Genomic DNA, 23152 nt, shown 5'->3' on the forward strand with positions numbered 1-23152 from the left:
AAAGAAAGCTAAAGCTTGTGTTTTTGCTATTAAAATCAGAATAGAGCGATGAAGCTAATAAAGGCTTATGATTACTACTATAATATTTTGATGTTCTCTAATTGATCTGAAATGTAGATATCTTTAGGAACAGTGTTTAGGTAGCCAACTCTTATGACGTGAACATTCCCAATGCCACAGCAAATACTGTTAAGTAAGAATACCAAACAGCCCAATTCTTCATGTGAAAATGGCAACATTCTACAAAAGAAAGTCTTAGTGATTGATATTCTATCATATATTGTCTTTTTACCATTGATATCGGAAATCTTGTCTACCCTCTTTCATTATTAAAATTAGCTTAAATGAACAGTTATGCATCAATTGATATTTATGGAAGCCAGATAAATACACAGTCTTCCACTTCAATATTGTATATTTACTTTAAGTCAAACATTTTATCAGTTGTGGTTGTGTGGAAAAGTATTTCAGATACTACACAACTCAAAATATGTTCTGTTCACTTTGTAAATTGTTCAAACTCATTTATATATTGGGCAGAATTGACAAGAGACAAATAGCATTTGATTTCTATTACAAGTCTATAATAAACACACAGACAGAACAACATTTATTAACAAGAAGGAACAAGTCCATTTGAATAAGAAAAGATAATAAGTAGTACAGTTGTAAAGAGATTAAAAGCTCAGGACAGAAGTTTCCAGTGTTTAGGATGTGTAGCAGCCAAGAGTTGACCATGAAAAATGCTATGTACCTGCAGTAGCAAGTAGTATATAGGTACATTTTATTAAAATTACTGTAAGAGTTTGACAAATTTAGCAAAACAGTTATTTCTAATTCAGGTAAGGTGTTACAATAAAGGCATACCAGAAGGAGAGAAGTCTACTTTGACTTTGAGTCACATCAGCTTCATCTTCATAGAAATTATTTCCATTTTCTAATCACAACACTAATTTTGAAAACATGTGTTCGCAGTTCCCCTCTCCACCCCCAAATCAAAGTATTAGGAGTAAGAAAATACTGTCAAGAAGAAAGAACATTTTAAACAAAAACAATCATTTTTCTAAATGATTTTATTAAAGTTACATTTTTAATGTACAAATATATTGAGAAGATACAGTCTGGCCAGTACTCACATCAATTTGAATTGCATGAGTTAAATATACTCATGTATAGGTTTATGTTGAAATGCAAAGCCATCAATCCTAGCCTTGGGTTATATAGTTCAAGCCCTCCTACTTCTCCCATCTTCCCATAAAAAAATTCTTGTAGCACATCTCTTGGTATTAAACTACATTTAAAATAAGCGTATGTTTACATTAAAATTAAATATTTCTATTCTATGCATAGAAAGTTTTCTTTAGTGCAAGCACACAATTCAAACTTGAGAAATCTGTAACAGTGAATACATATGAACTCAAAGAAGTTACAAGCACGTGGACTAGCTATGCATTTACTAGTTGAGGGGAGGGAGGATGTGTTTGTAAGAACTATACTGTGGTTGTGATGTTTAAATATCTTGTTACAGCAAACTTTTTGGATTCTCCCAACAAGGAGATACTGAAATAAGCCCATGAAAGAATGAAATTAGCAAGATGTAAACTTTCCCAGAGCATCTAAGACTATAGCAAGGGATCCTAAAAGCATTCAAAGATACCATTTCAAATGTCAGGACTGGAATTAGAACACTACTGATCAAGAATACTTGTAAGCGTAGATTGTTGTTTGTAACAATGTATTTTCTGCTGATCCATTTTTCTATGGGAAACTAAAAATGCATGAAAATCCCTGAAATTTTTTTTTAAAAACCTGAATATTTCAGAGATTCACTGCTGTCCAATTCACATGTTTGCAATACTGCCAATCATGTAAATTTGGCAAATGCATCAGAAAAATTAAATCTAAACTAATATTAAAATAAATATCTAAAAATAAAGTGGGTTATCTAGCAGTCTAGATCAAATTCAGAGACCATGGATATATATTATGCTTCTGGTTTTATAGGCCCACATGTGCTTCATCAGACATTTTATACTTCTATAGCACCTTGTAGGATTCTAAAGCACTTATAAACAAGCCTCACAACAACCCTGTGAGGTAGGTAAGTACGATCCCCATTTTACTGTCTGGAAACAGTTTAACTTACCCACGATGGCACACCAAATCAGTTGAGTAGAATTAGAATCCAGGTCACTGAACTATTAATTTAACATTTACAGTATATGTGGATGTTTTAGACTTGTAACATGCTCCCTTAAAACTGAACAGAGGCATTTTTGTGGATTTAGGTAAGCAGGTTGGTAGGAATAGTCTTTTTACCAGAAAAGGCATCAAAAAGGACATCAACTATATTAATTCTAAGCAATAGAAGAAAGCCAAGTTACACAACACTACAATGACTATTACTGAGCCATATTAATTTTCTAAAAAGATGCAATATACATTAGCAAGTGACTTGTTTTTCAACTTGCTACAAAACAGGTTGTAGATGATTGCCTACATAAAACTAAAACTATATGTTCACAGATGGCAAGTGGTTCAAGACTGCAGTCTGATAAAATGTTTTGGAGATGGAGTTATTTCTTCCATTGCTCATAATGGCCCTCTCCCCTCCCCAACATCCACCCTAAAGTCCTTCAGCCAAGCACTTCAAGTGGCTGCAGAAATAGGGACCAAGGTGAAAAGTCAGGCTATTTCCACTGTAATGGATTTATACTTGTGTGTATTAACAGTTTTGTCTCCTGTAAGCAAAGTCAGAGAGGAAGCTTATTCAATTTGGATTAGTCCAAATCTATGTTAAGATTAATTTGTAAAGTCAGCAATTTTCATTAAATAAAACCTAATACCCCCATGTATTCTAGGTTCAGAATACCAAAAAATGGCACTGTAAAGTATCCCCAATTTACCGCACCACATACATGTTTTCAAATTTGCTGGTAATAAATGTTATCACAGGTAAGTGATGAAAGCTGCTTTATATAATTATTCTACATTAGCCCACCAGAAAACATATTTCTTACTAGAACAGTCAAAATATGACAGCTGCAAAAACATAATTCTGAAGTTAAGGTAAATGTTTTAGTAGGATTTATAGCTCTTTCCAAAAACTGTAAGATAGTTGAGAGAAAAATGAAGTAGGGGAGAAAAGGATTTGTCTACCAGGGTACATTCACACAGCAGCGTTATTTCAGAACTGACATTATAAGCTTTTATTTTGAAATAACGTCCTGGAGGACTTCCTACTACAACTCCTGGTAACCCTCATTTCAGAAGGAGTAAGGGAAGCCAAAGGAAGAGCGTTATTCCTCCACCTTCCTGCTGTGTAAATACCGCAAAAGCCAAGTTAGCTATTTCGACTTACGCTATGCAATCGACGTAGTTCCAGTTGCGTAGTTTAATTCGACTTAAGCCCTGATGTCGAGATGTATCCCCACAAACTACATCAGTGATGAAGACTAATTTGAATTGCTTTCTACTCAAAGATATAAAAATTGACTCAAATAAGATCAATTCCTGAAAACAGCTAAAGGGAAATTTTAAAATGCTTAAGATAAAGATACCTGAGTTTTCATAAAGAAAATAACTGAATACAGCCATTCCACATTAACAGATTCCACAGGTTGTAATCTTCACCCTAAGTTATTTTCCTATGTAATACACAACACTAAATATTTAGTTTCTATGTTTTTCCTAATTTGTCACCATCTTTACTTCTCTTGTGTGTCAGGATAACTATGAAAACTATTTCTTTGACGGGAAAAAAAAAATCTGTTTCACATTAGAAATTCAGGTGTGGTCTGCCAGGAAAAAACACAGACTACAGATGACTGAACAACTAGTAGGCTAAAAGATTTAAAACAGCACAGGAATAGAGCTCACTAGGCACAATTCTTGATAAATTTTCAATATGCCCACCCCCTTCTGTTCTGGGCTGTGAAATTCCCTATCCACATTTCTGGATCATCCACGAAAAGCCTCCACCAAGGAAAGATGACTACATATGATATTTCTGATCTGGCTAATCTAATAAACAAGCAGAAAGGGTTTTAGGTAAACCCATTCAAAGTGTTCTTTGTACAACATAAAGCAACAATAAAAAACAAACCAATTCCTCCAGCCCCTCTCTCAAGTCCCCTTTGAAAGAAGTATGTATCAGTGTTAATTTAGGTTCAACTACTTTGTTAGAAAAATGTACAATTCCAAAGTTACTCTGAAGCTCTCTGTTCATAGCATACATAATGCAGTTTAAAGCAAGAATTTGGCAGAGTGCTAAATAATCCAATTTGTATGTTCATTTTGTCAATGAAGTCAGAAGGAAAAAGAAAAACAATCAGATTTATTTTTACACTGAAGCCTATACATTACAAGATAGAATTGTGAAGACAAATGAACAATAATATGGGTTTTCCACATATCACTAACTATATAGATTACTACAGAGCAAGTTACTAGAACAGAGCAAGTTCAAACTTAAAATCAAAACTTTGGTTTTAAAAAATAACTTAAAAGAACTAGAGCTTAAAATGGAACATGCTCAAGTAACCTCTGTCAAAAATACTAAACCATGTTTATTTTTCTTCATCTTTTTGAAAGATTTAATTTTATCCCATTTATTCTACAGGTCAAGTGTAATTAAATGCTCTATATCAGTTTTCAAACTTTTTTTCCTTGCAACCCAGGTGAAGAAAGTTGTTGATGCTCACAACCCAACATATATATATCTTGACTAGTATGCTGCGGGGCAGTGGAAAGAGTAATGGGTCTGGGGTGCAGAAGAGGCCTCAGGACTGGGGAGGGGATGGTGTTCGTAGTTGCACGTGAGCTCAACTCCAGTGGCTCCAACTCAGCAAAGCAGTGGGGGTGCTAAGGCAGGCTTCCTGCCTCTCCTGGCACCACGGACCACACTGTGCCCTGAAAGTGGCTCCTAGGTGGAGGCACATAAGCAGCTCTGCACACACTGCTCTTGCTCACTGGCACGGACACCAACACCCTCCGCCCAGCTCCCATTGGCTAGGAAGGGCCTACAGGAGTATGAAGCCAGTGCTTGGAATGGGAGCAGCACAGAGCCACGTGCCCCCCCCCACCCCCCTCCTGCCTACAAGCCAGGACCACTACTGGTCATTTCCAGGATGTAGCATTGTCTGCAGTGCCAGGACAGGCAGGAAGACTACCTCAACACCCCATTAGTTATAGGTCACCCAACAGCAAGGTGACCCAGTGCGTGACATCATGCAACCCATTATGGGGTCGCAATCTATAGTTTGAAAACCACTACTCTAAATTCATGGCAATAGTTAACTCAGTGCAGACTCATTCCTTCCAAAGTTATTGTGTAGCATGTTATTAAATATCACCCGATAGGTAGTTGTATCTTAAACTGTTTAAGCTTCAATAGTGTTTGTGTTTATAAATACTACTTTTTCATTAGTTACGAGGCATGATATTAAAAACTGACAAAGAAGAGTACATTTGTCAGGCCATTTCTGCAGAAGACCCAGTACAGAAGTGGCTTGAAGCTTCTTAGTTTAATACAAGAATGGCTCTGAATAAACCAAAAAGCAACACAGGCCTTAGAGAACAACTCGCTCATCTCTTAACTTAGGAGCATCTTCAATGAATGAACACAGTTCTAAACATGTACTAATGATAGCAGAGAGAGAAAAAGAGAGAGAGAGAGAGAGAGAGAGAGAGAGAGAGAGAGAGAGAGAGAGAGAGAAAAAGAGAGAGAGAGAGTTTTGATGTTGAAGTCCTGAGGCTAAGATATAGATCCTACAATTTAAATCTGCAAAGTATGCACAGGACTACTGGTGGACTTAATTGTAAAATCTAATCTTATTACTGGATAGGAGATACAGACACCCATACATATCCTATCAGCTGATACTCACTAACATCTACCTATTATGGGAATCAAAACAGTGCAAATTAAAGGATGTCAGAGAGACTATTTGAATGTTGCACATTTTGCACCCAGCTATAAGGAATAATTCAAGTACAGTATGCAAGATTGTCAGTTACAATTAGCGCCCTAAGTTTTATTGCATTACCTTTACAACTATTCTTTAGTGTCAAATCATTTGGACAATGTATATGATCTAGTAAGGATTAAGCAATGTGGCTTGCCATGCAGATTCCTACTCACCAATCTGCAGACATTTATTCACTCTGACACTAAACTAGCTCATTTATCTCAGGAACAGAAATCCCCTGCAGTTGAGTTTAAACTAATAAAAGACTTCTCTATATTTAACAAATGTATAGCTTAAGAATGCCAGTGAAAAGCATGTGTATCAGAATAAACTATCAATTATCTATAAAAAGTTAAAAAAAGAATCAAAATACCTATACAAATAATGTAATATGTTTGAATTGGTCTGTGGGCTTAGCCATCTGGAACAAAACCCAGTCAGTTTATACATATAAAAATAGTTATGTAAATTACTTGAAATTTTGATAGTTTAGTCAATATTTATGCTTAAACTATGCATTTTCAAGACATTAGAAATCATCGTCCTTTGCACACACTTCCTGGAAAAGACTATTTCAGAGACACTCAAAATAATATAGAAAGCAAAAATATTAAAGATTTAAACATTCATAGAAAGTAATTCAAATAATTTGTACAGGAGCAAAAAAATGAGCTCTAAATAAATGACACAGGAGGCAATAAATTGACACGACAAGTAAATAAAAGGCTAAAGCACTCCAATACCATTAAAACTGTTTTAATGTTGTTGCAATTCCATAATGCAACAATCATCAACTCATAAAATGACCCAAATATTTGAGAATTCATTTTAATTACTCTTTTGCGTCTATTTTACAAAATAAAGGCAAGATATGTTTAAAATCCTCCTTTACCTGGATTTATGTGCCTAACTTCAGTTGTTTATCAGAAAGTGTAAACTTAAATTCCTATTAAGTGTTATATAAGAAAGAATGTTAAAATATTAACCTCTGCTTCAATGTACAGTTTCCAGAATCTGCCAGAACTGGGGAACTGGGCAACAAGACGTTCATAGGTCTTCCGTGCTTTGTCTATAGGTTGATTCTAAAAAATTGAAAACCAACAAACAGCATTTACAATATTATGATTTATGTAAATGTTTATATTGACTGTACTCCAGAACCAAATAGTGCGAGTGGACCCATAGATAAGGAAATGTAATCCTATGTCACTAAACCTGTGCCTCTCGAATGAGAATGCTCCAAGCGTCAAGGTCATATGGATTCTCTTCTAATTTCTTTTCAGCCTTCTTCACTTTTTCTGGGACATATTCAGCAGCCTAGAAAGAACAAAGTAGAGGAATAAGTGCCTATAAGCAGAGTCTGAGGAGTCCAATGATATCTACAAGTGTAACTCCTTTTGAAAATATAGTATTTCACATATTGGTATTTCTATTCTTAGCTGTTATGCTAACATAACTGAAATATAATTAATATTTTAAATATAAAGCAAGTTTTCTTTCAGCAATATTAAGTAGTATTTCCCAAAAGCACACATTCAGAAATGTGATTTGTTTTCTTGTTTGGGCAGTGAAACAGGTTAGAGAAATAGTATGATAGCCTTAAATCAAGTCTACATTGTGCACCTTACAACACCACAGCTGTGCCACTGCAGCTGCACTACAATAAAGTACACTATGTAGCTACTTACTGGGAGATGCCTCCTCTGGTTATAGGTGGTACCTTCATTGCCAGGAGCATGGCTACCACTGACAAAGTGCTATCCACACCAGCACATTTTTTGTCAATAAACCTTGTGTCATTCAGGGGGGGTGTTTTTCACACCCCTGAACAACAAAAGTGGCAATACAGACATAGCCTAAGTCCATAAGAAATGTATTTTAGCTTGTAAACTTGCTAACAATGTTCTGTATACGTAACTTGACTTATCCGATTCTGGTTCTTAAAATGCAAAACAACATGAATTTGAAGTTTAATTATTTTTACAATCAATTTAAGTGCAAAAAATTAGTTAATTATGTCAAGCTTGCAAAAAACCACATAAGCCACATTACAAATCCTACAATTTTCTTCTTAGTAAGTTCAGTAACTTTAAAATGGTCACAACTGTGTTAAATCAAAACAATTGAACAAACCAAATTATGGGAGGACCACCGCTATGTTAAACTACAAATTAAGCTGATTTAAGGCTTCTTGGTTCCAACAAGTACATTTAGAAGTTATTTCTTTTAATAGTAGATAAGATTCTCACCAGCACTATTCTCTGGTTACTCAAAAGAAGAGAAGCGATTTGCTCACATTTCCAAAGACAGTTCACTTTCAGTCAAATAAAATATGGAAATTTTCAGTGTAAGCAACTCCTCAATACGCAGATGCTTATCAGGTGGTCAAGTCACTACTCGCTCAGTCACTTCCCCCACTTGCTGCCTCTATTGGAGGCAATTGGGGGAGGAGGGCAGGGAATGCAGAGGTGCAGCGGGGGACCAGGTGCAAGCCAGGAATCAGCTGTCATGGCTCATGCCCAGTCCCAGAAGCTGCCGGTGGCTCTTGCTACATTTCAAAAGCAGAGGCACAGCAGAGAACCCAGGGTGAGCGGGGACTGCTTCAGAAGCACATTCCTTTCAGCTGATTCCAGGCTCAAACCCAGTCCCCAGCTGCACCTCTGCCTTGGAAATGTAGCAAGAGCCACCCTATCATTCACGCTTACTGGAAGACGAGATGGCAAAGCAGCTAAGATGTACAACAAATACTGACAACATACTGAACACTAATGTTTTAGCCAAGTTCACCAATATCCATCTCTGTCACAGGATATTACACCCCAGGAAACGTGATCAATGGGGGTGTGATTTCTAAAGCATTCTATCCTCTGCCACACTGACTAGTGCCTGTAGATCCTGCTGGTGTGAACCAAAGTTTCTTTAATGCATTTTAATGTAGAATTGTTTCAAATATCAGTATGATAAAGCACACCAGCAGGGTCTGCATGAATCAATTAATGCACGTGTCAGTGGGCTTTGGAAATCACACTGCATTAAGAATGCATTATCCCACCAAAGCCATTATTCCAAGAATATAAATCCAGTCCAATAATGGACCAACCTTGGAAGACCATATTCTCAGGCCTGGAAAGGAACAAGAACTATTGTTAGGATAATTTTCTTAGGATTTTAAGTCACTGAAATTCAGAATTATCAATAATAGTTTTAATTAGAAATGCAAAACAACCCCCCTCTCAATTTATGTGCAACTATACTGAGTTAATGACAGTTAATGACCTTAGATTTTCATTTTCATGACTAAGTTACATAACGTCAATTAATATATAAAGGTGTCTCATTCTTTAACTATAAGAGCAAACTTTAATAAAAAACTATGACATACTTATGGAGTACCAAAAAAAGATATATGGTGACCAGAAAAAAAGTGGGAGGGAATGGAACAATAGAGAAGAGAGAAATCAGAGTGAGGTAGTGCCTACCAGGACTAGAAGAATAAAGTACTGCCATCTCTACATTTAAACTTCTTTATCTTCCCAAAAATTAATTCCCTCAAATTCACAGCAATTAGTTCTGGGACACAAACACCTTATGAGAGTCCAAAAGCACAATCAAAACATACCTAAAATGGTTAGCGTAATGCAGCAATGTCTATTTTAGTACATAACATAAGAATGGCCATCCTGGGTCAGACATAAGGTCCATCTAGCCAAGAATCCTGTCTGTCAATGCCAGATGCCCCAGAAGGAGAGAACACAACAGATAATTCTCAAGTGATCCCTCTTCTGTATCCATTTCCAAAGAGAGGCTAGGAACACCATTCCAACCCATCCTGGCTAATAGCCATCGATGGACCTAACCTCCATGAATTTATCTAGCTCTTTTTTAAACCCTGTTGAAGTCCTAGTCTCCTAACATCCTCTGGCAAGGAGTTCCACAGGTTGACTATGCGCTGCGTGAAGAAAAAACTTCCTTTTGTTTTAAGCCTGCTGTCTATTAATTTCATTTGGTGACCCCTAGTTCTTATGTTATGGAAACAAGTAAATAACTTCTTTATTCACTTTTTCCACACCAGTCATGATTTTATAGATGTCTATATCACATCACCCCTTAGTCTCCTTTTTTATAAGCTGAAAAGTCCCAGTTGTTTTAATCTGTCTTAATATGGTAGTCATTCCAAACCCCTAATCACTTTGATGCCCTTTTCTGAACTTTTTCCAATGCAAAGGTATTTTTTGAGACAAGTTGAACACATCTGTACTTAAGATATGGAGGTACCATGGATTTAAACAGAGGCAAGAACATATTCTATCCCTTTTTTAATTATTCCTAATATTGTTTGCTTTTTTGACTGCTGCTGTACTTTGAGTGGATGTTTTCAGAGAACTGTCCACAATGACTCCAAGAGCTCTTTTAAGTAACTGTAGTTAAATTAGTCCCCATCGTATTATATGTACAGCTGGAATTATCCCCCCACCCCCACCATGTGGGTTAACTTTACGTTTATCAACATTAAATTTCGTTTGCCATTGTGTTGCCCAGTTTAGTTCAGTGAGATCTTTTTGAAGGTCTTCATAGTCAACTTTGGTCTGAACTGTTTTGAGCAAGTTAGTATCATCTGCAAATTCTGCCACCTCACTATTTACCCCTTTCTCCAGATCATTTATAAAGAAGTTGAACAGGATTGGTCCCAGGACAGACCCTTGGAGGACACCACTAGTTATGCCATGATGGCACTTTTTTGGTTCTCTTACTGTGTTTCTTTTAATTTGGAGTATATATTTAAGTTGAGCCTCTATTATGGTGTGTTCGAAAAGTTTCCATGAAGCTTGAAGCGATTTTACTTTTGCCACTGTACCTTTTAATTTATATTTAACTAACCTCATTTTTATGTGGTTCCCCCTTTCTGAAATTAAATGCCACAGTTGTTAAATTTACTAAAAAGTATTATACTACAGGTTATAGTGTTTGTCACATCCCTACTCTTTCCAAAATCTGACTTCAGAGTGCTGTGTATTTATTGGGAATAAATAAAGAGTTACTAATTTACTAGCTTGCTCTGTGCTTAAAATTTAAAATATCAGTTTTACAGCACTTCCAAAAGGACTTTTCAGGAAAATTATTCAGAAAATTTGTTTCTTGTATTTGGAATTTACAATGAAGTCACAAACTTCAGCAAGGCTTAGTGTATAGACACGTGGTTTTTTTGCCTTGGTGAAGTTATGAAATAACGTGATTGGAATACAATGTGTTGCCAAAATTCTATACTTGACACATTCCAAGTTAAAAAAGAATATTATACACTACACCTAGAGGTGAAAGTTTCTAAAGTTATTACTGAAATTTAAAGATAAAGGAACATTTACAATGTTATCCAAAAACGCAACAGACAGCATTGCAATTTTTGGCTATTTAATAAAAATGAAGTCAATTTAGGCTCCAGTAAATAATGCAAGTTATTTTTAAATAGATAATTTTGCTTCTGGCAAATACTGCTTGCTTAGATGACACTATTGTGCACTTAATACAAGTAAAACCCGTTAGTCTGACTGTGCTATTTTATAAGGATTTACTCTATTATAAACCTCTCTCTACAGAAACAGGGTCTTTTTTAGGCTGAGAGATGGGCTGCTCCACAGAAACAGTCCTAAGAATGACCCCAGTAGATGTGTGTAACTCAAATAGCATGGTGCAGATTGACTGTAAAATTTGGGGTAAGAAAAAAAAAAAAAAACTTCATTTGTCTCCTGATGTTTTAGCCCTTTAAAATATATTAAATCAATTTGACCTCTCAAAAAGACAAAAGTTCACTCAAAGCCATAACTGATACACTGTAGCTCCCTAGGTTGCTACAGAAGGCAATACAAGAGGCTAACTGGTCTCTACTAACTGCAAGTGTACTCTGTCCACTTTGAATATTTAAAATTATGTCAAATTAAAAATTGTAATTTTTTCCATACAGAACTTAATCTAATTTTCTGCTTTGTCAATATTTCTAAATATATTTTGAGTGAAGGAACACCCTCATATTAGATTCTATTTCCTATTTGATAAGGTGATAGAATGGAAACTGGAAGCATTAGTACTACAAAAAAATCGCTCCCTCAAGCAGAGGAACCTTCCCCATTGTCAGCACATCGATTCTGCTAGAGCTCAGTCTGATTTAAAAGTCAGAAGTAGGAGACCACCACCTACCTACACTGAGAGTAGATAGAACACACAGTTCCCTGAAAGGGGACAGAGGCAAATTGAAACCCAAACACTAATCCTACAAAACTTCAGTTTATGAATTGCTTTGCTCCTCTATTACACCAACTCCAGTAGAGGAGGTTCAAATGGTCATAGACTTATTGTATTATAATATTACTAGGTAAAGGTAACCAAAGGAACTTCAATTTAAAGCTTCAGGGGGTAGCCAAGTTAGTCTGCACAGGATAAGTCTGCACAGGATAAACTTAAACAACAAAAGGTCTGATAGCACTTTACAGACAGACAAAACATGTAGATGGTATCACTAGATGTCTAAAAAAATACCCAAATGAAACAAAAATATTTAGTGTAAAGTTATGTTTTGCAGCACTTGTGTACAGCCATTTTCTCTTCTATAATTACAGTATACAATTAATGAAGCCCTACTCCACAGTTACTCATTTAATTTTAAACATAATTCCACTTAAACAGTAGGATTATTGAAGTGTTAAAAAATTACCCATAAACATAGCTGTTTGCAGTAAGAGCTTAAATGAATCAGTTTCTCTTTTGTGTGAAGATGATTTTTAAAGAAGAAGAGGGGGCTGTGCCCTCTGCTCACTATGCTCAGCAACCCCTCTCTCTGTGGCTAAACTTGGTCACCCTGGTCTGCACACAGCACTCCTCAGCCAGTGAACCGCACGTATTGGTGGCTACCATGGTCCGTGGAAAGTTACATTCACCGAACTCGGGCATGCAGCACTGCGCCTGCCCGCTCACCTCAGCTGGGCACAGGAAGGGACTGGTGCAGCGAGTGGGGAGTGTAGCAGGAATCAGGAAGGCCTAGGATGGGGCTGACAGGGTGCAGCAAATGGGGGGAGCTGCAGGGAGCAAGGGATGAAGCACTCAGGGGACACAGCAGGGGCTGGGCATGGTGAAGGGCAGAGAGCCCTCCACAGACCTGAACCCTGCAGCACTGCCTGTCACCTGTGCCCTGATAACCTCTCCTCATACCTGGTCCCTGCAACGTCTCCCCCACCCACTGTACCGACAACTTCACCTCGTGCCCAGCCCACTCAGCACCCCCCCACGCTCCCCTCCCCACACCCAGCCCCTGTAGTGCCCCCACAACTGCTGCACCCCCTGCTCCTGCCTGTGCTCTGAAGTGCCTCCCACTTGCTGCATCCTGCCAGCTCCACCCGATGCCTGCCCAGTCACTACTACACCCTCTAATCCCCTAACCCCTCCCTAGTTCAGCAGCCTGGTCACAGTGGAAAGCTGGGCTGTGGGCAGGGCTGGGCTCCAGGGACAGGGCTTGCTTTCCCGAGCTGGGCTTTCACCCGCCCATGCCTAAGTCTGCCCTCCTAGCCTGTGGACACTGATACCGTCATTCTGGAATTCCGCAGGAAAAAAGATTCAGAGAGATACAGATAGAGAGAAATCCTACAACACCAAAAAAATCTAAGGTGGGTGACTCAATCTGAAGTTTTTGAGGCCCCTGTCAAAAGTATTTTTGGCAAGTCACTTCAATGAAAAAAATCATTCATATACATTTCTAGAATACCATCAAGAGCACACGCAACAGTATGAGCTTCAATCCCCTCATCCTATAAAGCATAGCAGATTGAGTTCTGAGATTTGAACTCAATTTGCATGTACTGAAAGATGTCTGGCAAATTAAAACCTCCTCCAGTTCATATGGTTCAAGTTCAGGACATCTGTTAAAACAGTTATTCTCAATAGCTGATGAGGGTTTTTTTAAAAACCACCTAACTAACTACTGGAATTAAAGCCAAATCTATGCTCAATAGTTAAGTCAGCCTAAAATATGACACTCAGACATGAAAAAATCTGCACATTAGTGATGAAGTCACAATGACCAAGTCCAAGCTGTAACAGTACAAGTCTGTTCAGATTCTACTTTTTTTGAAAGCTTCATCGTAAAGAAGCAAATGAAGTTCACACTTCACCCTCTGTTTGAGACTATTCAACAGATCTCAGCATTTGAACTTTTTCTCCTTAATTTCTCCCTAGTCCATTTGGGCTATGTCTACACTGGCATGATCTTGTGCAAAAACTCTTCCAGAAGAGAGCATCTACACTGGCACGTGCTTTTGCGCAAGAGCATACATGCCAGTGTAGATACTCTTGCGCAAGAAAGCTCTGATGGCCATTTTAACCAGAGGGTTTTCTTGCGCAAGAAATTCATGTTGCCGGTCTACACTGGCCTTTTGCGCAAGAACAGTTGCGCAAGAGGGCTTATTCCTGAGTGGGAGTATCAGAGTTCTTGCACAAGAAGCACTGATTTCATACATTAAAATGCCAGTGTACTTGTGCAAGAACTCACGGTCAGTGTAGACAGGCAGCCAATGCAGACACAGCCTATGGCTTTACTGATGACAAATGCAACCAAACTAAGGAATGGATTACAAACAGTTACACAGAAGCATAACTAACTACCTGCACAACCAGGACAAAACCTTCAATAAGCCATGATTTTAACCATACTATAACCAACACCCACTTCATACAGTGCTGACAAGCCCTTTGCGTCATCCTAAACACTTGTCCCTTTCATATTTACCGTCCAAATACCTCTTCACTTCTACAAGATCTGCCTTCTGATTACTCTTATTACTGCAAAGTTAAATTTTGCTTGCCATGCCATATCACTCAATTAGGGATGTAAAATCCAGGTTAATCAGTTAACTGGTTAAACATCAGGATAACTGGTTAAATGCTAGGTAAACCAACTACAAGCAAGATCCTGGCCATGGGACTGTTCCAGTCCAGCTGAAGCAGCCAACTCCCATCCCCATGCTGAAGCTGGGGCGGCCTCTGGCTCCCAGCTGGAGCAGCCTGCTAAGCACCCGGGGCCTGCAACAGGCCCCCTCGGGCTACAGCAGGCAGGCATCTGCTCCAAGACCCCGTCCCCTTACTGGTTAAATTGGTAATGCTTACTGGTTCTAGTTAAGTTGACTGCTTACTGATTAACCAGGTAACTCGTTAACCTTTTGCATCCCTACTTAAGGCTAGACAGTTTTCTTCAACTGAACAGCTTGCACGCATTTTTAAAGTTGCACTAAGTTAAATAAGATTTTAACATTCATTTCCACATTCTGTATGCAAAGAGCCAATACAAGGGGAAAAGATTAATCCCTGCTGCAGTACATTTACCAGGACTTTGTCCACTGACTTGTGTGCCCAAAATAAATCAGCTAAGGTATATCCCTGACTGTACAGATGAGAGGGATCTAATTCTTTACGAAAAAATATGGTGGAAAAAAATCTCTGCAATGCAGCTGAAAGGTCACCATCATGGATTTCTAAGCTTTTCTATAGTTCTTAGGATACTACATCTGAGTATCTCACATGCATTCTCAAAATGTGGAAATAACTATTAAACGACTTGCCCTGGCTAACACGAAGTTTGTGTTGGGCTGAGAACAGAAACCAGATCCTCAAGTCTATCAGTATTTTAATACTATGGCCATTCTTCTTCTTTGGGCTCAAATGGGCTAGGCCAGGGTGGGCAATAATTTGACCGCAGGCCACTAAGAATTTGGAAAGTGGTCAAGGGCCGCACTCTTCCATGATATTAATGGAGGAGGTGAGAGGTCTAGGATGGAGGTTAGGTGCAGAAGGGAGCCTGGAGTAAGGAAGAGAATTTGGGCAAAGGAGGCAGTTGTGACCTGGGGCAATAGACTGGGGTGCAGAAGGCTGGACTGTGACCTTAGGCAGAGAACTGAAGTACAGGAGGGAATGCAGGGCAGAGAGCCTGCCTAGGACTCCCCACAGCATCCCTGGGCCATATTTTGCCCAGGCCTGGGCTAGGCTGTACAAATATGCAAAGAGACAGTCTCTTCCCAAAGAGTTCACAAAAGCAACAAAAGTGTGTGGGGGAAAGGATGGAGGAGGTAACAGCATAACAAATCACAATAGTAATTATGTAAGCTAATCTACAGTAGTACAACTTCCTAATGTTTTAATTTAAAAAAACTTCTTAAATATCAGCTATACCCAACCGCCCATGAATTTAGGCATCAGTTAGTCAATTGCTTGTAAGTGTCACAGAAGACAGGGGGTCTCAATGAGGCAAACGAATGAAATGAAGGTAGAACAGAATGGATAAAAATATTTTAGGTCAAATTTGACTAATTTAAAATCAGATTTTTTTATTTGAGTTATTTCTCTTTAAAAAAAATAAACCTATTTAAAATTATATCTGAAACAACCTATCCTAAGGCCTAAACTTACTATAATCTACTACAACCATTTAAATTCAATAAATATTCAAGCCACGTAGCTGCTAGCAAAGTTTTAAATAACCAATTAAACTAGATTTTTATATCTAACCAGTGAACGGATTAAAGTGGGATGAGCGAGGCGGGTGCAGCTCCTACTGGTTAACGAGTAAACCTTTTACATGCTTGGTTTTAAGTGAAGTCAAACCACTGAACCAGTGGAAGTGAATGACTGACCATCTGGAATCAATATTTACTGAAGTGTTAAACCAGTTTGATAGCAATTGTCTCTTATGCAGGCATTTTTGTTTATTCATCTCATTCTGAATTTTGAACTGAATTAGTTGAAAAAATAGAACTTGTTTTCTGCTTCATATCTGACTAGAAGATGAGATCTACTTCTGAATTCTTCATAACCAAAAACAATTACTAATACTACTTCCTATTTAAATAATCAGTTTTAAATGCAACACATCCTGATTTGGTTTTGTTCTGCATCTCCAGCACTTGATAGTTTTACTTGCCCCCCCCCCCCAAAAAAAGGCAGTGCAGCACTGTTTGTGTGCCCTTTTTTTAATTAAACTTCAATTTCTATACAAATGGGAGTTTGATACCTCCTGTGCAAAAAACCAGCACCACACATCATGAGAGGAAGGCTGGGCAAAGGAGGAGGGAAATCAGTTACAATTTTCTAACAGGAAAAAACCCTTAAACTCAATATATATTATGCTATGCAGCTGTTAAAATGTGTACAGAAATACTTGATCACCTGACAGAAAAAGCACTAAATGTATATAAAATGTATTTAGTTGCAAAGCATGTTTTAATGGATACCAACCAAGGATAATCAATGTGTCTCAAAATTAGATGACTGGGCAACGAAATACCAATTAAATTAACTTTCATGTTGCTAAATATCTAGTGCTGCATATTGGAAAATATAAACCCATACATATGTACAAAATGATGGAGACTAATACAGCTAGAACCACTCACGGAGATCTTGGTATCATTATGGACAGTTCTCTGAAAACATCCACTCAATGTACAGCAGCAGTCAAAAAAGCAAACAATGATAGGAATCATTTAAAAAGAGATATACAATAAGACAGTATATTTCATTGCCTCTGTATAAATCTAGGTATTCCCCCATATCTTGAATAAAGGTGTGTTTCACCTCATCTCAAAAAATATATTTTAGCATTGGAAAAAGTTCAGAAAAGGGCATAAAAATGCTTAGGGGTTTGGAATGCCTACCATAGGAAGACAGATTAAAATGACTGGGACTTTTCAGCTTATAAAAAAAGGAGACTATGGGGCGACATGATAGATGTCTATAAAATTATGACTGGTGAGTAGAAAGAGAATAAGGAAAAGGTATTTACTTGTTCCTATAACATAAGAACAAGGGGTCACCAAACGAAATTAGCAGATAACAGGTTTAAAAACAAACAAAAAAGGAAGTACAAAATGAAGTCAATCTGGAACTCCTTGCCAGAGAATGCTGCGAAGCAAGGACTTCAATAGAGTTAAAAAAAGTGCTAGATAAATTCATGGAGGCTAAGTCCACCAAACGCTATTAGCTGGGATGGGTAGAAATGGCGTCCCTAGCCTCTATTTGTCAGAGGCTATGAATAGGTGACAAAGTGGAATCACTTGGGGTATGTCTAGACTACATGGCTCCGTCGATGGACCCATGTAAACTAGTTTACCTGGCATAGTCAATGAAGCGAGGATTTAAATAATCCCTGCTTCATTAAAATAAAAATGGCTGCTGCACTGTGCCAACAATCAGCTGATCCGTGGAAGGAAGAGATTATTTGTGGGAAAGTGGACAAATGGACATTCCAAGTCTAGCACTACTGACAAAGCAGATAAGACGCACAGATAAAAGGTAAAAGACGACACACAAAGATGGGCAGATATGCAGTGATTTGTAGGTCACAAAAATGAGGAATTGGGGAATATAAAGATAAAATGTAAAGCTGAATTGATTATTTTTCAGGGAATATGACTTGCATTTTGTACAAAATGCAGAAAAAGTATGTCAGATTAAAGTGGCAGGAACCAAAACAGGAGTCACTGAGGATCTGCTAAGTTTCTGCTGTCTGGATAAAGAGGAAGGGTCAGATCTTAGTGATGTGAGGGGAAAAAAACAATAGAATTTAGACTGACTGGATGTGTGGGGCAAGATATAGGAAGAATTCAAATACAACCTACAGTTGAGCAGCCTGAATGAAACAGAGGTTGATAAAATAGACAGCTCTTGTGGACAATGCTATATTTAGTTCTTAGACCCACTACAAACCCCTCATCTATATGTAAATTTGAACAGACAGATTGGGATTCCAATGGTGCAAGCCAGCTGTACCATCCCTCGCTTAGCCATAAGTATAGTGGGACAAGTAGAGGCAGACCAGCACGCACTCCCTAGCTGGTAATTGGCCTTCAGAGGGACCAGACTGCTCTACACTATCCTGAGGTGGCAGAAAGGGGCAACTTGGTATCTAGATATCCCCCTAATCAAAGAATTGTCACATCTCCTTTGTTGTGCTCAGTAGACACTGGGTGAAGCAAAGGATATTGAGTTCACTAAGTTTAAGTTGGCAGTAAGTCATCAAGGACCAAAAAAGGAAGAAGTACCCTGACAAGCATCAAAGAAATAAAAAAGGTAGGAAAACAAGGCAAAGACAATATCATGAAAGGCAATGGAGTTCAAAAAGCATGCGTAACTATCAGCAGAACTGAGGAGGTCAAGTAGAATGAGAATGATGTAAAGAGGCCTTGAGATGTGGCCAGAAAGAGATGAAATTCCTTGGTAAAAGCAGTTTCAGCGTACTTGGGAAGGGGAATGAGTGGGATGATGTATTTAATCATGCTATTCTCTGTGGCTTCAATTTTACCTTGCAAATCCTTTTAATATTAGTGTATTCTCTTATTGAAAAGGGAATCACAGACATTTTACACTGATCCAGGGAACAAAATGAAATGCAATTACACTTGCATCCCGGTAACATTCTTTACCAACTGTGCCATTGGAGGAGCCCCCCTAACTCTGTGTTCTGGGACCCCCTTATCTGTCCTGTGTTGCAAGGGTGCCAGGGCAGGGCTCAAGCCCTTGACCTGTGGCTCCCAAGATGGGTACCTTATCCACTGCCCCACTGGAGGAGCCCCCCCCCCACCTCCCTTATCTGTGCCCCCCTTATCTGTCCTACATCCCAAGGGTGCCCAGTTTTCAGAAACTAAGAATATAAATCTAAACAGGCATTTATAAATTTTACTGTTGACTGGCTAACAGCACTCCAGCAGCTCTGCACCAGCCCTTGGTTAACCAGTTAAACAATTAATATTATATCATTTAAACAGTTAACATTTTAATGAGTATTTACATCCCTAATTTAGTCATCTTTTTTCAAGCTGAAGAGTCCTAGTCTTATTAATTGCTCCTCATACGGAAGCCATTCCACATCCTTAATGACTTCTGTTGCCCTTTTCTGAACCTTTTTCCAATTTCAATATATCTTTTTGGTGATGGGGCAACCATATCTGCATGCTGTACTCAAGAGGTACTCATGGATTTGTATATAAGTAGTATATATTTTATCCCTTTATTAACAATACTAACACTACTAGCATTTTTGGCTGCCATAATTTTATATCAAAATTAAATAAGTATGGGATCATCAGCATTCTTGTTGCATGGAACTTTACTTCTTGGCAGTTATCTTCCTTGTAAACAGTAACCATAATTTAAAAGCTTTCCTTATTGGTTTCAATGGGAAAAGCACTGCATTTCAAATACTTTATTGGATCAATTTAGCTATATTCTTTTGCGAACTCTATTTTAATTAAGCTTATTTTAATTTACTTTACATGCAGAAGAGATTTGAGAGCTTTACATTAAGGCAGATAATGGGGTCTCCCCCCAACCATTTTCCTCCCCAAGAACCGGTGTTCCTATGAACGTTTCCCCATAACCTAGACACTCACTTTCTCTGCTTCTAGAGTGAGAAATGAAAAGTGGTATTTCTGAGACTTGCAGGGAAATGTCTCAATTCACACCACCATTAAAAATAAGTTCACTAGAAAGAGAAAAGCAGAACTATCAACTTCTGTTAGTATAGATGTACAGGTTGGACCACACTGATCCAGACGCTAAGGACCTGACTGGTCCCGAATGAGGGGATTTGCTGGACCAAGGAAGGTCCCTCCCTTTGTGGCTGTGTTGGGGCTCCAGCTTGCTTCTGGTGCTGCCTCAGACCCCCGGGGCTCTCCCCGGTCCCACTACTGCCATGGCCGAAGCACCATAACCAGAGCTATACAGCCACCAGGCTCCACAGCTAGGGCAGAGCTTCCCAGCTGCCTAGCTCCACAGCTGGGGCCAGAGCTCTAAAGCCAGGGTGGAGGATTGGGGCCAGAGCATTGTGGCTTAGGCTAGAGCTCCCTAGCTATGCTAGGGCTGGAATTCCCTGGCTGCTGGAGCCAGAACACAACAAGAGCTCCCCGCCATGACGTCCATCTCCTCCCCCCCCGCACACATTCTGAGCTCCTGGCTGAGTTGCTGGTACCCCTTATGGCACTCCTGCTCTGTCACCAGATCTCCCTCTTCCTGGGCTCTGTGGCCAGGAACATCCATGGTCCATGCCGGACCACGGATGTTGCTAGATCAGGGAATCCCGGTTAAGAAGGTACAAACTGTAGTCTCCATCTCCTCTAAACTTGTTTCCATCACTCCTCCCAGCTTCAAAATTTTGAATTTTCCCACAGAGTATGGACTTAAAATATAGCTCTGACTGTCAAGGCAGACCTTCAATACCCAGAAAAAAAAATTAAAAAACAACAAATAGTCTAGCAGCACCTTACAAACCATGTAGATGGTATTATGAGCTTTCCTGAGCACAACTCACTTCTTCAGATGACTGGAGAAGTGGGTTGTGCCCAGGAAAGCTGACAATACCATCTACATGGTTTGTTAAGTCGCTAAGGTACTGTTACGCTATATGTTTTTTAAAGTTTTTCCAGTTACAGACTAACTCAGCTACCCAGCTCTCTGAAGCTTTTGAATACTGAGAAAGAAAAATAAAAGAGAGCTATGGCAAGCGAAGGAAGCATTTCATAGTAACACCAGTTCTAAAGGGGATGATGTATAACACCAGATTGTATCTACCTATAAAAAACAAACAAAAATAAGTTAATGAAAAGTCATTTAGCCACAACAGCAAATTAAAAACACAATTAAGTGCATGTAAAATAATTAGAAATGAAGTGTTTTCTTCACAAAAAGCAATAGGGAATAGTCCCTCCAAAACTGCTCAGTGGCAATCTCAAACAAGTACATTTTAATATTTTCCTAAGTACATTCAATAAAAACATTTTATAGTACATTGTCGACTTCTCTAAGTTTCAGTAGTTTGTAAGGGGAATAATCCCGCATTATAAACCCAAATCTTGAATTTATTTTAGAAAAGCAAGTATCTGTACATAGTAGTTAGAGTTTTAATCACCCTCTGGAATCTGAAAGGAAGATACTACTGAGCATGGCATCCAGAAAGCGACACCAATTGCACTTCCTATTGTCCAGGGTGAGTGGAAAGAAAGCGTGCTGGCCACCTTTGGTGGGGAAAACGGATTTAAAAAACCGCTCAATGTCACTAGTGTAAAGCGCCGGCACCGAGGCCGAGCTCGTGCCAGGCGTTTCCCGGCTACGCTTGTTAGCCAGGGAAGTTTGCGGTTTCGTCCCGGCTCTGTGGGGGCCGCAGCCGGAGCGGGCCCACTTTCCGATTGTGCCACCGCACCACAGCGAGACCCCGCCGCCGCCTAAAGCGTCTCCCGGGCTTCCTCGCCTACCACAGCCTCCCCCCCGCTCCCACACAACGGCCGGCCCCCCAGCCATGGAGCAGGCCCAGCGGAACCGCGCACCCAAAGCCTACGCGGTACCCCCTTTCGCCGCCTCCACCCGGGCCGCGACGCCTAGGCCACCGGCCTCCGAACTCCCGCTCACCTGGTCGCCAGCGGCTCCCTCTCCGGACATGGCGGGTTAAAAAAGGCCAAGCAGCGGCCCCCTGGAACCAATAAAAACCCCTTAAAAAGCGCCCAGCGCTGCGGTGGCTCCGCGAATCCCGCCGGCTGCCTCGGCCGCCGACTCCAACCACCCACGGTCCAAGGAACAAAATGGCCGCCAGACCGCCCCGCTCAGCTTTGACGGAAGGGGCAAGCGGAAGAAGAGCGACGCAGCGCGCGGACTGCTGGGAGCAGCGTGGGCGAGCTGGGAGGAGACGCTCCGAGAAGGAGGTCGAGGGTGCGCGTGCCCCGTTAGCGCTGTGATCTCAGCGCGCCGCAGCTAGCGCGTGAACCTGTGGGCGGGCTTGTTCTATGGAGGGAGGTGCTGCCGAGCGGAGCAGCTCGCACTTTCCCGCCTTAGCCGTGGTGCGCCAGGGCGTTGTCATGGCAGCCAGCGGCTCCCAGCGCTAGCTGCTGCAGCCGGCCGCTTCTCTCGGAGCTCAGTGTTAGACTCCAGTGCGCGGCTCGGGGGACCTGGGCCCAGCCTACAAAAAGTGGCTGAGAAGTCCCTAAGCAGCGGGAGAGGAGCGACTGTCTCCTTGGACCCTGCCCCCTTGCTGGACTAGACATTTAGCAGTACTGGCAGGGGCTTGTGAGAGAGAAGTGTGTGATCAACACTGCAGCCATGTCTCCTCCGTAACCCTCTCCCCATACCTGTGGGCACGTTCAGCAGGAGGGGAGGGGAGACGAAAG

The 23152-nt window shown here is 39.8% G+C and overlaps 1 protein-coding gene across 1 annotated transcript in view; it reads right to left on the reverse strand.

Moving 5' to 3' along the window:
- Positions 1-22666, reverse strand: part of CSTF3 (cleavage stimulation factor subunit 3) — an 86296-nt gene extending 63630 nt beyond the window's left edge. Inside the window, exons 1-3 of the mRNA XM_006110279.5 lie at positions 22401-22666; positions 7185-7286; positions 6956-7051 (exon numbers count right to left, since the gene is read on the reverse strand). Coding sequence (XP_006110341.1) covers positions 6956-7051; positions 7185-7286; positions 22401-22430 — 228 coding nt within the window. The 5' untranslated portion in view covers positions 22431-22666. The remainder of the gene's footprint in view (positions 1-6955; positions 7052-7184; positions 7287-22400) is intronic.
- Between the last annotated feature and the right edge of the window lie 486 nt (positions 22667-23152).

This window comes from Pelodiscus sinensis, chromosome 5 (assembly GCF_052426305.1).
Source record: "Pelodiscus sinensis isolate ZL-2025 chromosome 5, ASM5242630v1, whole genome shotgun sequence".
NCBI classification, from domain to species: domain Eukaryota; kingdom Metazoa; phylum Chordata; order Testudines; family Trionychidae; genus Pelodiscus; species Pelodiscus sinensis.